The sequence below is a fragment of the Pipistrellus hanaki genome, assembly GCF_964339955.1.
Source record: "Pipistrellus hanaki genome assembly, chromosome: 16".
NCBI classification, from domain to species: domain Eukaryota; kingdom Metazoa; phylum Chordata; class Mammalia; order Chiroptera; family Vespertilionidae; genus Pipistrellus; species Pipistrellus hanaki.
In genome coordinates, this window is record NC_140518.1 from 21841375 (window position 1) to 21854837 (window position 13463).

Here is a 13463-nt window from a genome sequence, read left to right on the forward strand (position 1 = left end):
ATTTAAAGTTATATTTTAATCCAGCGATATGTTAAAAACTTTTATCAATGGAATTATAAGGGAAAAAGCTAAAATGCACCAATACTTTTCTAGAGAAAGGTGTTTGAGGAAACAAAACAAACAAAAGGGAGAACCCTCTAATCGCAGGAGATGCTATTGCTTTAAACTTGATATGGACCACGGATTTTTTTGGTCTAATCCTGAAAAAGTACAAATTACACACATCCCCACACTTTCAAAATATGCCAAAGAATTATTTATTAACATAGGACTTACAGATCACAAAAGAGAGTGGTACAGAGAGCTGGAAAATAAGTCATCAGAATAAGCATGCAGATCAGTATTTGCAGAGGAATATACCAAAGCAAGTTCTAAAAGGCACATTCACACAAAAAATGTCTATGAAAAAAGACGTCAGAAAAGCAGCCAAAAAAAAAAAAAAAAAAAAAAAAAAGGTGCTGATTAAAATACAAAAAGTTTTAATGACAAAGAAGAGTTACTTTACAGGTAGGTAGGTAGGTAGGTAGGTAGCTACAGAAGTCTTGCTAACCCTTTGAGTGTCACAAATAAAGTTAAGCTCTTGCTGCTAACAAAACTAGATGATCTTAATGACTGCATGTCAAGATGCTGCAGTGCCAGAGAGATTAAATTTAGTGGGCGGACAAAAGCAGCCTACTTGAAATTATATGCAGCAAGGGCTCAAAGGGTTAAATGTAATAATATGCAGAGAAATCAGGCAATGTTATTAGCATTATCTACCTTCCATACAAAGAATTATAGCAAGAGATAAAAGAGACAGTATCCCCTTCAGAGTTAAGTTAGGGTTTCTAAATAGGATTAAGGTCTAGAGATAGCAATCTACTACATTTTATTCTCTCTCCATCAGCTCACTTATAATTTCTCCCACAAGAAGTACCTTTAACCCTCAAACTAAGAGAGCAAGAGATACTGTGGTCAACATAAAAACTGAAGAAGGCCCTGCCATGTACCCTCCACAAATATATTAATGCAGCAATTTTGCTTAACAATAATATAGTGCATTGATCAGACATCAACCCCTTTAACAACCGCTCTAAAGGGATACTGCTTCTTTCTGACAGGTTTACAGATCCAAAGGAAGAAACAATCTGCTTTTAAGAATATCTCAAACTGAAGAGACTTGGCTTGAACATTACAGGTTCTAAGCTGGGAATGTCCCAAACATACATAAAAGAACATGAGCACAGAATATTATTTTAACAGGTCTATCAGAACAAAGTAAAAAACCAAAACACCCAGGCTCCCCTCCCCTCCCCAAATAAAATGGGAAGAAAGAAAATAAGACACCCCAAACCCAGATTAGACTCGTCTCATAAAGACATCTAACTTGGCACTGTGAAAGAATATAGATACACTTCAGAAAAATAGTTTCTAATTAATAATTCCAGAGTCCAGAAGGCTAGTTTACTTGTCATGAGATTTTTTAAATAAAAATCAAATACTGTGGTTCAGAAAATGGAGCACTTTGCAATCAAATGCTGTGGCTCAAGCAGCTCATACAAAAAAGAGAAACAAATTCACTGTATCAAACAAACAGTAGCAAAAAAAATATATATAGGAAACTATCTGAGGAAAAGTACAAAAAAAGGAAGTAGACAGTCAGGGGCACAAGGAGTCTGAGGACAGACAACCTACCGCACTTGGAAAATACCCTGGCAAGTAGCAACGTGAAACACGACGTCTCTGAAAACGTGCTCCTGCCTCAGCACCCTGTTTAAGGATACCTCCATTTCAATAGCCAACAGACAGAGGCAATTTTGTTTTCTGACTGCAAAAGTCATTAATACTTTACAATTTCTGCCTGGATCTGTAAACTTGGAAGTGTGTTATGTGTTCCTCTCTAGTTAAAAAACAACAACAATGAACCCTTCATGTGCATAATAAATATTCTAGAATAATACAGTAATACTGAGATGTCTCTCATTATTAAAGGCCACAAAATAGGTTTATCTTTCTCTATATATCAAATAACAAAACAAAATAAAAACTAGGACACTTGGGAATCTAGTTTTTATGACAGGAAGTTAAACTAGAGGATAAACTGCTACATGTAAATTCATCCAGAGTTTTAAGAGGGCTCCCTTATAAGATAGCCTCAAACATTTTATGAGAAAGTGAGAGGTTACCCTATTCTATCATCTACAGACCTGTTACAGTTTAATACTTCCAACAATAAAGTTTAACACTGAAAACCGTACCTGAAATCCACTAACTCACGTCTGCCTCTTTGCCAGACCTTGGCACACTGTACATCCATACCCAAGCACTTTCCTCTTTTTCTCCTGTAGGGACCTGGCAATCTGCACTACAACTGGCTACACATCCTTACTTTATTGACCTAACAGAGTCAGTTTCTGTAAACCAAACAGAAAACTATATTGGCAGCTATTAAATATACCCAAGAGAAGAAAAAAGGAGAGGGAAACACTGGCCTCACTCACAGAAATAGAGGAACATTACTGGCACTGCAAAAATTCCTACAAAAATTTTGGCAATGTGGGGTTCATTTAGCAGTGGATTTTTATGTGCCTCCAACACCAAGCTGGTGTTAGATTTAAAAAATAAAAGTATTTATTCAATCTAAGTTCCATAGTATTCATGGTATCCATTACACCCAAGTCTCCATAGATTCAAATTTAACATTGCTTAAGGTAACTAAGAGGTTATTAGAAATTCATAAAGGTTAAGAGCCAGAGACTTACTGTCTGTAAATCAACACCCACAGAACCATCTTTGAAATCTACATCACCATCACCAGAGCAATCTCACCAATTCCTCACCTGCAGCAGGAGGATGCTGGCCACTAACTGTTGGTAAATCCAAAGAGCTATCAGACATGACATGCTTAAGATCTCCTCCCACATCAGCCAGTTTCATGTCAAACTGAACAGAGAGCGCATCTTCAGAGTCCTCCTTGCCAACACTGCTGCCACCAATGGAAGGGAGATCCAAGGACTTCACTGAAGCAGAGTCTTCTTTGGTGTGTCTGAAAGCCACTGCTTTCTCTGCCAGGGATTTGTCTGAGTTCATGGAAGAAAATTTACTGGAGTGGAAGTCGGCAAAATCATCATCACTTTTTCCCGAAGGAGGGTTATCCCTCAGTTCGTCACCTAGTCCAGATCCTTCCAGAGAAAGCTGTTTGAAGACATCATATTTGGTAGACGCTGCAGCTGAGTTTTGTCCACTCTTCACTGTGTTGCTCGAGCTGCTGGTCAAAGGAACAGGGCTGACCTCCTCTTTGAGGGCATCATATTTGTCATCTGTCTTTTGCTCAGATGAAACAGAGCTATTACTGAAAGCCATAAAATCTGCAAAGTCATCCTGCTCCCCAACAGATGCTGGACTAGAATATTCCCCAAAAAGGTTGAATTCTCCAAAATCGTCAGCCAAACTAGAAGATTTAGTCGATGCCGATGCTGCTGTGGCTGCAGCAGGTCCTGCCTGTGGTCGTGTAGAAACAGATTTTGATGTACTAAATGCCGCTGAAAGAGACACTGGTTTCTCGCTGCTGCAAGTAACTGAGGAAAACATATCTAAGTCTGCTAAGTTCAGAGGATGTTTCACTTGAGTTTGTTGTTTCTGTTGTATAGCTCCTGAGGGGAAGGCTGCTGGAAAAGCTTTGTCTTTTGTTGGTGGCTCTAGGGGTGATATACTACCGGCAGTTTTAAAATCGGTGAAACCATCATCTGTTCCTGCAGACCTGAATTCTGCAAAGTTTTCTCCTGGAAGAAAACAACAACGGCAGCGAAATAAGAGCTGAAAACAATATGATGTACAGCATATTAAAAGGCAAGCAACTTTGCTGGCCGGCATGGCTCAGTGGTTGAGCACTGACCTATGAACCAGGAGGTCATGGTTCGATTCCTGGTCAGAGCAAATGCCTGGGTTGTGGGTTCCATCCCCGAGTGTGGGGTATGCAGGAGGCAGCCAATCAATGATTCTCACCCATCATTGATGTTTCTATCTCTTTCCCTCTCTCTTCAGCTCTGAAATCAATAAAAATATATATTTTAAAATGCAACAAGCATACTTATATAAAGTTTTCCCTTACTGGAATGACACAATTTAACTACAGTTTAAACAGTACCAAATATTCCTTTAGGAACTACATAACTGTTTCCACATTGAAGGTTAGTGATACAAAAATCAAAATCAAACCAAGAGCACCAAATAGTATTATTTTCATTTGCTCCCTGTAGTCTGAGAAGTCTCCTGGTGCCAGATCCTTCAGTTGGCCAAAAGCACTGCTTGCAAAACTTTTCCTCACTATGGACGGCCAGCCAAGGGTATAATAGAATAAAAAGTCATTGTTGGCCCTAGCCAGTTTGGCTCAGTGGATAGAGTGTCGGTCTACGGACTAAAGGATCCCAGGTTTGATTCAGGTCAAGGGCGCATGCCTGGGTTGTGGGCTCTATCCCCAGTGGAGGGTGTGCAGGAGGCAGCCGATCACTGATTCTCTCTCATCATTGATGTTTCTCTCTCTCTTCCTCTCCCTTCCTTTCTGAAATCAATAAAAATATATTTTTTAAAGAAGTCGTTGCTGAAGAGAGTTATATTAAAATATTGCTCTTTAAATATAAAATGTGTTACATGGTGATCAATCAGAAAAAAAATCATAGGTACCAATGGAATATTATGAAAAATCAACAAAAATCCCTGCATCTAAACTTAGGATGTACACCACTTTGTTTAACTTGACATAGTATTATAGGTTTAACTTGACATTATATGGTCTTGCTCCAGTATATGAAAGCATTAATTTAAAGGCAACTTTGGTGAAAGTTTTTGAAAAAGAATCTACTTATTTGCAAAGCATTCTGGCCCAGGGCACACTGTAAAGCAGCTGGCAGTACTTGGGTTTTTCTTGAAATCAGTCATCTCACTGAACACTTATTTATTAAAATTCAAAGGGATTTGAATCTGCACTAACTCTATTATTAAAACTTTACAAGGATATGATTTAAACTTATACTGTGCTACTCTGAGGATGGGATTCTGATATTTATTATTGATTTTTTAGTCAGAGAAAATAGGTGCTAATGTATTTCTCATAAATAGTTAAATAGATTCAGTTAAGATTCTGAGATAAAAATCTGGAGCCGTGATTCTTATTAGGTTTTCTATTCTTTATTATCAGAGTAATGTTATCACTCATAGGTATGAGGTTGGGATGCAAATGATCTTAGTTTTCTAATGGTGTCTGAAGGTCTTCCATAAAACCCACTAGATAATATCTGATAATGAAAACCAGCGATAAACCAAATGTAAATATAAGCTATACCAACATCACCTGTTTAAAAATATGTGTCAGAGAGTTATAAGTAAAAATAGGAGCTTTAATTTCCTCATCCACTTTTTAAATTATATTTTCCCTAAAAATAAAATATAAAAACAGATAAACTATAAAAATGTATTTAAAACTAAAATCCAATTCTTAAATTGTCATTAAAATAGTATAGGCTTTAAATATATTGTGCATGTAGCCGGGACTGGTTTGGCTTAATGGATATAGAGCGTTGGATTGGGGACTGAAGGGTCCCGGGTTCAATTCCGGTCAAGGGCATGTACCTTGGTTGCAGGCAGATCCCCAGTAGGGGGTGTGCAAGAGGCAGCTGATCGATGACTCTCTCTCATCGATGTTTCTAACTCTCTATCTCTCTCCCTTCCTCTCTGTACAAAATCAATAAAATATATTTTTAAAATAAATAAATAAATATATTGTGCATGTAAAGTGATATATATATTGATATATCATAAAAAAGCATGGATTTTTTTCTTCTAATCTGAGCTACTTAACCAATTCACCAGCAATGAGAAATCTACATAGTATTATTAGGAAAACAGAAAAATCTATTTAGTATTAGTAGGAAAACTTTAGAAAGAGGAAAAACATTCAGAATTCCTCTATTTTATGTTTGTAAAACATAAGACCAATAAAACTAGTCAATTTCACAAACCAACAGGAGAAGCAGATGTAGAACATTTTAAAAAATCACCCTAGTACTCTAGGCAAGTATATCACTGACAATATTTGTATTATTTCTGTAAATGAAAAGGTAATAAGCAGCTAATTTTTGTCACACCCAAAATTTCTGATGTGCTGCTTTGAAATATCTGTGAAATTGACAAGTTTTGCTTTGTCATTTTTAAAAAGAAATAACCACAGCAAACTAAACTTACTGATGAATTGTAAACTTTTCCATTAGAAATGTAAGCTGAGTGAAAAGGTTAAAAAGAAATAAAGATAGGTAGGTTTACAAATTTACAAACAAATGGTTTTGGAGGCAAATAATTTAGTTACAGTAATTTAAGTTTGCGTATCAGAAGTTCCATTAAGCATATTACTTTATGGATAACTTTTTAGTTAACTTCTGAATCTTCATAAATTTCCCTCTCTAGTTGTTACTTTATAGGCCCTAAAAATGTTTCAAAAGAGATGACTTTTTATTAAAACTTCAGTGTCACTTAGTTACATAAAATATTTTCCTCATTAACTTTAATTATGTTTTAAACTGTAGAGTACAAAAAAGAAAATATTATTAAACTCTGTCATTTAGTAACCTAAGAAACCCACAGCTCTGAACAGAATACCATAAGAGTCTTCATAAGTTCTAAGATACTTACATACTTTGTAAGGCCAATGTATTTTTAATGCAAGTAGAATAAAATATGTTCTAAAATGAACAAAGTTGGCATTTCTGCCTGGAAGGCCATACAGTTCAAGTTAAAAAAGGAATGAAAGCAAGTACACAAAAATGACAACAATAATCGGGAATTCTGTTAATAAAGTGTCAAAAAGCAGGACTAAGGATATTTGGGTGGCACCATTGTCTTTCCCAGAAATAACATACATACACTCGATCATTAATACTATACTATACAAAGACCCCTAGTACTAAACCATACTCTATTCCGAACTTTCCTTGGCCCAGGAGTTGATGAAAGCATTGCTAGGAGTAAATGACAAAATAACAATCCAAAAGTTACTCTAGTGCTTATCTTTGTACTCCTAGTACCTAATACAGGCAAGGAGGAAGCCACAGTTATTATACCCTAAAGGCTTGGGAACACAAGGGAACATTTCTAGCATATAAGAACTGCCAGGGATTGAGTATTTTCAGAAAAGGTGAGATTCCCTTTTTAGATACTTAAGTAGTACACTCTCTACTTAAACTTTCACATATACTCACCTATCCCATATTCTCTTCCCATCCCCTAGGCCAGCGGTCACCAACTGGTGGTCCGTGAGGTCCAAAAGGTTGGCAACCGCTGCCCTAGGCAGAAGGGTGAGAACAAGTGACTGTTGAAGGATGTTCCAAATTTGTGCATTCAGTACAAAAAAAGTAGAATGTGGTACTGTTCCCAGGAAAAACTCAACAGTATACAAATTTCATAGCACGCACAGTTAAGCTTCGAAGGGCGTAATTTGGCATATTGATTATCTAAACTCTACATATCAAATTTACAGTAGAATTTAACCACAAACATAACTTTTACCCTTTACATATATGGCTCTCATATTATTTTGTTGTTGTTTTTTATCTCACCAGAGGATATGTTTACTGGATATGCTTATTGATTTAAGAAGGGAAGTGGGGAGGGAAAGAGAGGGAGAGAGAAACATTCATGTGAGAGAGAAACATCAATAAGCTGCATCCTTTATGCACCCTGACAGAGAATCAAACCCACAACCTAGATATGTGCCCTGACCAGGAATCGAACCTGCAACCTTTTGGTGTATGGGACGATGCTCCAACCAACTGAGCCACCCCACCAGGAAATATCATCCTATATTCCTTTCTACTCTACTTAACCCTTCTATCAGACATGGAGACCACATTTGCATAGAAAGCCTTTTCATTTTATTTTATTAAGTTATAATATAACCAATTTTGAAAATCTTAAAAAGTAAAAGATTGGTTGCTGCCTTCTATACAGTCCACAATCTTGTGGGACATTAAAATAACCCAAAGTGGTCAGAGCCCTCCATTCGATACAAGAGCCTAATATGGCTTAAAGGCTTCTGGAGAAAGGAAATGTACTATCTTTAGAAGAAACTCCATTGATTTGGGGTTTGCCCTAAATTTTAGAAAATAATTTCCAATAACTGAATCACATTTTGCTTTCTTATAATTTCCAGACACACAGGAAAAAAACAACAACCCACACACAATATAATAAAGGCATTCAGAGGTGTCATTGAAAGAACGTTCAAAGATCTCTTTTACTAGAAACTGAAATAATTTATTCATTTAAGGAATCAAAAACTTACCTGAAGATTTACTCTCTGCTGTCTGTTCAAGTTCTCTGAAAGCACTGTATTTATCACCAGACTCTATGATTAAAAAGACAGAAACTCAAGTAAGGTTAGGAACCTTGAGATCACAACTCAAGAAAATAAGGCAGACTGGATTAGCCAAACATACTTAACACGTGGTACAGGCATTTTACATATCTATATATATGAAAAGTGTCTCCTCTGGAGTTCAACTGACTGGGAGTTCAATCACTCACTATGATGTGCGCTGACCACCAAGGGGTGGTGTGAGATGAAGGAAGGCCTGGCCGGTAGCCAGGGAAGGGAGGCCCTGGCTGGTGGCTGGCAGCTGCTAGGGACCCTACCCGTGCACGAATTTTGTGCACCGGGCCTCTAGTTTACCATAAAAAGCCACACTAAGGTTTGGCCAGTGTGGATTAGTGGTTGAGCATCAACCTATGTACCAGGAGGTCATGGTTCAATTCCTGGTCAGGGCACATGCCTGGGTTGCAGTCTCAATCCCTGGTGGTGGGGCATGCAGGAGGCAGCCGGTCAATGATTGTCTCTCATCATTGGTGTTTCTCTCTCTTTCTCTACCTCTCTGAAATCAATAAAATAGTTTTTTTTTTAAAAAGGCCACCACTAAAAACAAAGATTTACAATCACAAATTATTTTTACCTCCAAATGGAACAGTATTTTCAGAGGACTTGTCAGCTGCAATTCCTTTAAACACAGCATATTTATCCATTGAAGATGATGCTTTAGTTCCAGAAAGTGGTATCAACATAGGGGCACTGAAAGGGAAAAAATACTTTTTAATGACTAGAAGACTAAATCCTCTCCTCAAGTAGGAACTTAGAATTAAAATGGCAAATAGGTACCTAACTAAAACACACGGATCCCTGTTTTAAAAGTCAAAAATATGTATATGCTACAAATGATTAAAAACATCCTTCTTGAAAAAATATATTGAAACATCACCCAACCAATAATTTTCCTCAATTATTGTTGGATCCACATTGACCATCTAATCACATCTTTCAGCTGTAAAAAAATCCGGAATGGCACTGGAAATAGATTATCATAGAATGACGACCCACTGCAATTTTAACTTTACAACCATAAAAGTGAATTGTTCCAAATAGGTATGCCCAATATTTTAAAGTAAATTATGTGAACCTGAATATAAATTATTCTCTAAAACGGGGTCAGAATGCAGAGGTGGAATAGTTTAGATAAAAACATATTTATGAAATGCTGTTCAAGCCAAGATGTAAATTGTTCCTCTCTTGATCATGCTGCTGCTTCCTGGCATTGCTTACGGACAGCAGTTTGCACACCTGATAGCAGCGATGGGATTATTTGCATTTTTTGCTAGGATCACATCAGCAGTTCCAATAGCTCTCTTAGTAGTAAAACAACAATCACTTCAAAATTATATAAAGATATATATATATATATATACACACACATATATACACACACACACACACACACACACACACACACACACATATATATATATATATATATATATATATATATTAATTATTATTATTTTTTTAACATAAAGATATTTTTGCCTGTGGACACATTTCTCCCTGGATGGAAAAATAGTGTAATGAGTAGTAGCTATGTAGGTAATTCTTGGACCAGTTTAACACATACTAGAAAGCACTGCTTCTCCCCACTTCCCCCCCACCCCCTTATCAAACACAGGCAGCTCCCAGGAAGAACCACCTTTACATATGAATGATTACATTCCACCACTAGTTTGTGTCACTCAATAACACACTGCAAGTTATATAAATGGATTTCTATTGAGTTCTCTGCCCTGGAGCAAAAACCTTTCCACAGTCATTTAAATCTTACCAGTGGCCTCCAAGCAAAGAAAGAAACCCAGCTGCACACACATATTAATGGGGATCCACAGTGCTATCAAATATTATAATTTCACATTCACTACCAAACAGCTGCTATATATTTGATCTTGATAAATAGGGCATCAGCTGTATGTTATAGGTGAATTTTTAAAAGTTCAATAAGTAATTAAAGTATAACAGAATGCTACATAGGAATAAAGGTAATTAATGCCTTAGGAATAAAAGACAAAGTTGAATGATCTATTAGTTTTTCATGACCTGTAACTTTAGCTATGGTCTTTTAAAGTCTTCTACTAAATGTGATAGTTAATTAATATTATTAATTTAAAATTTATTTTCAGAATTAGAAAAAAAACAGCAAGGATCTTCAGGATAATGAAGTACTCCTGACATAACTCAACAAAATAAAATCCCATTTATGCTTTACAATCATTTCAACATGGCTGTGGTAGATGATTTTACTTATTTGCTCACCCTGCTAAATACACCCATTTAAAAAGCAAAATAAAACTAAGCAACTCAAAACCTCTACACCTTAATCTTACTCTAGCATCAGTGCCCTGTACCTGTCTTGTGTATTATACCAGGTTCCCCAGTGCCTGACACACACAAAGCTTTTTCTGAATGGATAAATGAATGATGTTGCTGTCTTCCAGATCCCCTTTCACACCAGCTTAACTATTTCTCCTTTGACTTTGACATCCAGCTCAACATGGAGTTCAAGCAATTTCTCAGATACACATTTTTCAGTATCTATAACTAAATCCAGAGTACCGCTCATCATCTCACTACAGGATTATCATGGCAGCTGAATTTATCCCACACACAGCAGCAAAAATCACTTTCATCATGCCACTTCTTAGTTCTAAAATGTTTTACAGATTATGCCATAAATCATGGCATCCCACAGTTGGTGAAGCCCTTAATTAATGTCATTCACACCGCCCTCTCTCCCCCCACTAACAATACTCTCCACTCCAGCCTACTTCTAACACTTTCCTTTTTATGTTCTGACAAAAACAAAAACAAAGACCCATCATTTTTTTGCTTAAAAATAACACCCAAAGTGGTCTCACCTAGGCTTAGCTATTCATATTGTGATTTAACAAATATCCTTTAATAATAAACTCACAATATAAAATACAGATGATCATAAACTAGGGAGTTCATTATAATGCACACACACATTTAAGGACCAATTCTAAGAGAGTTTTATCAAATAATATAAATACCCAGATAAAACTAGGCTTCTTGAGAACAAGAACTGTGTTTTTTGCTTCTCAATATCTCTAGTGCTTATCCCAATGCCTGGCATATAGCAGATGCTAAGTAAATGTTTCTGAACGAATAAGTAAACAATGAACATGGATTCTTAGACATGAGCAAAATGTTTTCATGCAAGGAAAATTAAATCAGAACTGAATAAGAAAATGATAGATCCTCCCTTCCCCCAACTGATTGACAGAATATGATGAAAACTGCACCTGCAGCATGGACATTCCTGAGCACTTAACCAGGCACCTTATAAGGACTGTACATTGAACCACCAATCAGCACCTGCCAAACACCCTAAGCACCTGATTCCTAAGCCTAATCATGTGCCTTATATGAAACCACCAATCAGCATGTGCCGAGTACCCTAAGCCCCACCCCTTCCCTTTCCTCCCCTCAAAAGGCGTGTTCACCCTGCACATGTGCTCTCTTCCTTTGGGAGGCAGCCTGGCAGGGTTCCTTCTCCTCCAATAAAGCCTGTGTCTTGGTCTCTGGCCTCTGTCTCATCTTTCAGAAAAATCTGCAAAGAATGGCTATGTATGAAAGTCAACTATGATATGGAGATAATGCCTCACAAAATTGCTAATACCCCATATATCTCAGGTCTAGCCACCATTTTAAAACTTTCTATACCCCAATTTTAATTTCATCTAATGAGAGATTTTCCCCCAGAGGAATGAACCACCCACCAATTTGATAACTTCAGTCTATGACTTTCATACTACAATCATATCTAATAAAAGAGTAATATGCAAATTGACCATCACTTCAACACACAAGATGGCTGCCCCATGTGGTCAAAGAACCTACCCCCATGTGGACACAAGATGGCTGCCACAAGATAGCTGGCAGGGGAGGGCAGTTGTGAGCAATCAGGCCAGCAGGGGAGCCCAATTGGGATGGACCAGGCCTACAGGGGAGGGCAGTTGAGGGTGACCAGGCCAGCAGGGGCAGGCAGTAGGGGGGGACCAGGCTGGCAAAAGTAGGCAGTTATGGGTGACCGGCAAGCAGGGGAGGACAGTTGGGGGCCACTAGGATCGGGCCTACACTGGCAGGTGGACATCCCTTGAGGAGTCCTAGATTGGAAAGGATGTAGGTTGGGGTGAGAGACTCCCCCCCCCACCTGCACGAATTTCGTGCACCAGGCCTCTGTTATAATATAATAATCCATCAAACCTTTATTAACTACAAATCATGGGCTAAGTATTATATATGTAGACATTAAATATTACTTATTGCTTAGTGAAGGAAATAGGTAGCACAGAAATTATAAGTAGGACACAGATATCATAAGGTACCTTGACAGAGAGGCTCTTAGCTCATCTTGGTAGCAGTGATTGATCCAAAAGGGCTAGTAAAAATTTCCTATATTAAATCAAATTATGAAATGGAACTAGAATTAACAATGGAATTTCAGATTGAAGGAAATGAAATGTATAAGGCCAGAAGCTGGAAAGAGCATGGTGAATCTGAAGTCATGTTGGCATGGCTGCAGTACAAGCTGTGGGGAAATGGCAGTAGTTGAGAGAGTAGGCAGGAGCAAGATCACACATGGCCTTTTCCATGACAAGGGGAGCTGACAGAGTTGATGGTGGTAAAGGAGAGAGGAGGGAGCCAAAAATAAATAACATGTTTCTGATTTTGGTGACTGAATATGGTGACATGATTCACCAAAGAAGAAAATGATGATTTAATAATTTTTTATTTAGCCTTAACTAGGAAAACAATAAATTCAATTTTATGCAGGTGCTTTGAGATGCCTTGGGTCATTAAAGTATGTTTCAGATAGCAGTAGAACATTTTGTTCAAAGGAAGAGATATGAGAAAGAAATATTATTCTGTGTCTACCAGTTTAATAACACATATGCTGGTATAGTGGGGTTGGAAATCCTAGTCTTTTAAATTCACAACCTTCATATATTTTTTTCTATATGTCATTTACATGTGTTTGATATATTCCTAAAATCAGAGTAATTCTTCCCCTAATTTGTGATTATAATGTCTATCTCTC

General features: G+C 37.3%; 1 protein-coding gene across 16 annotated transcripts in view; it reads right to left on the reverse strand.

Annotated features, from left to right (window-relative positions):
- Positions 1 to 13463, reverse strand: part of SYNRG (synergin gamma) — a 55837-nt gene that overhangs the window by 17149 nt on the left and 25225 nt on the right. For all 16 annotated transcript variants that reach the window (XM_084864182.1, XM_084864188.1, XM_084864187.1 and 13 more), the window contains 3 exons: positions 8976 to 9091; positions 8312 to 8374; positions 2820 to 3761 (listed from right to left, as the gene is read on the reverse strand). In XM_084864182.1, the coding sequence (XP_084720308.1) occupies positions 2820 to 3761; positions 8312 to 8374; positions 8976 to 9091 (1121 nt within the window). The remainder of the gene's footprint in view (positions 1 to 2819; positions 3762 to 8311; positions 8375 to 8975; positions 9092 to 13463) is intronic.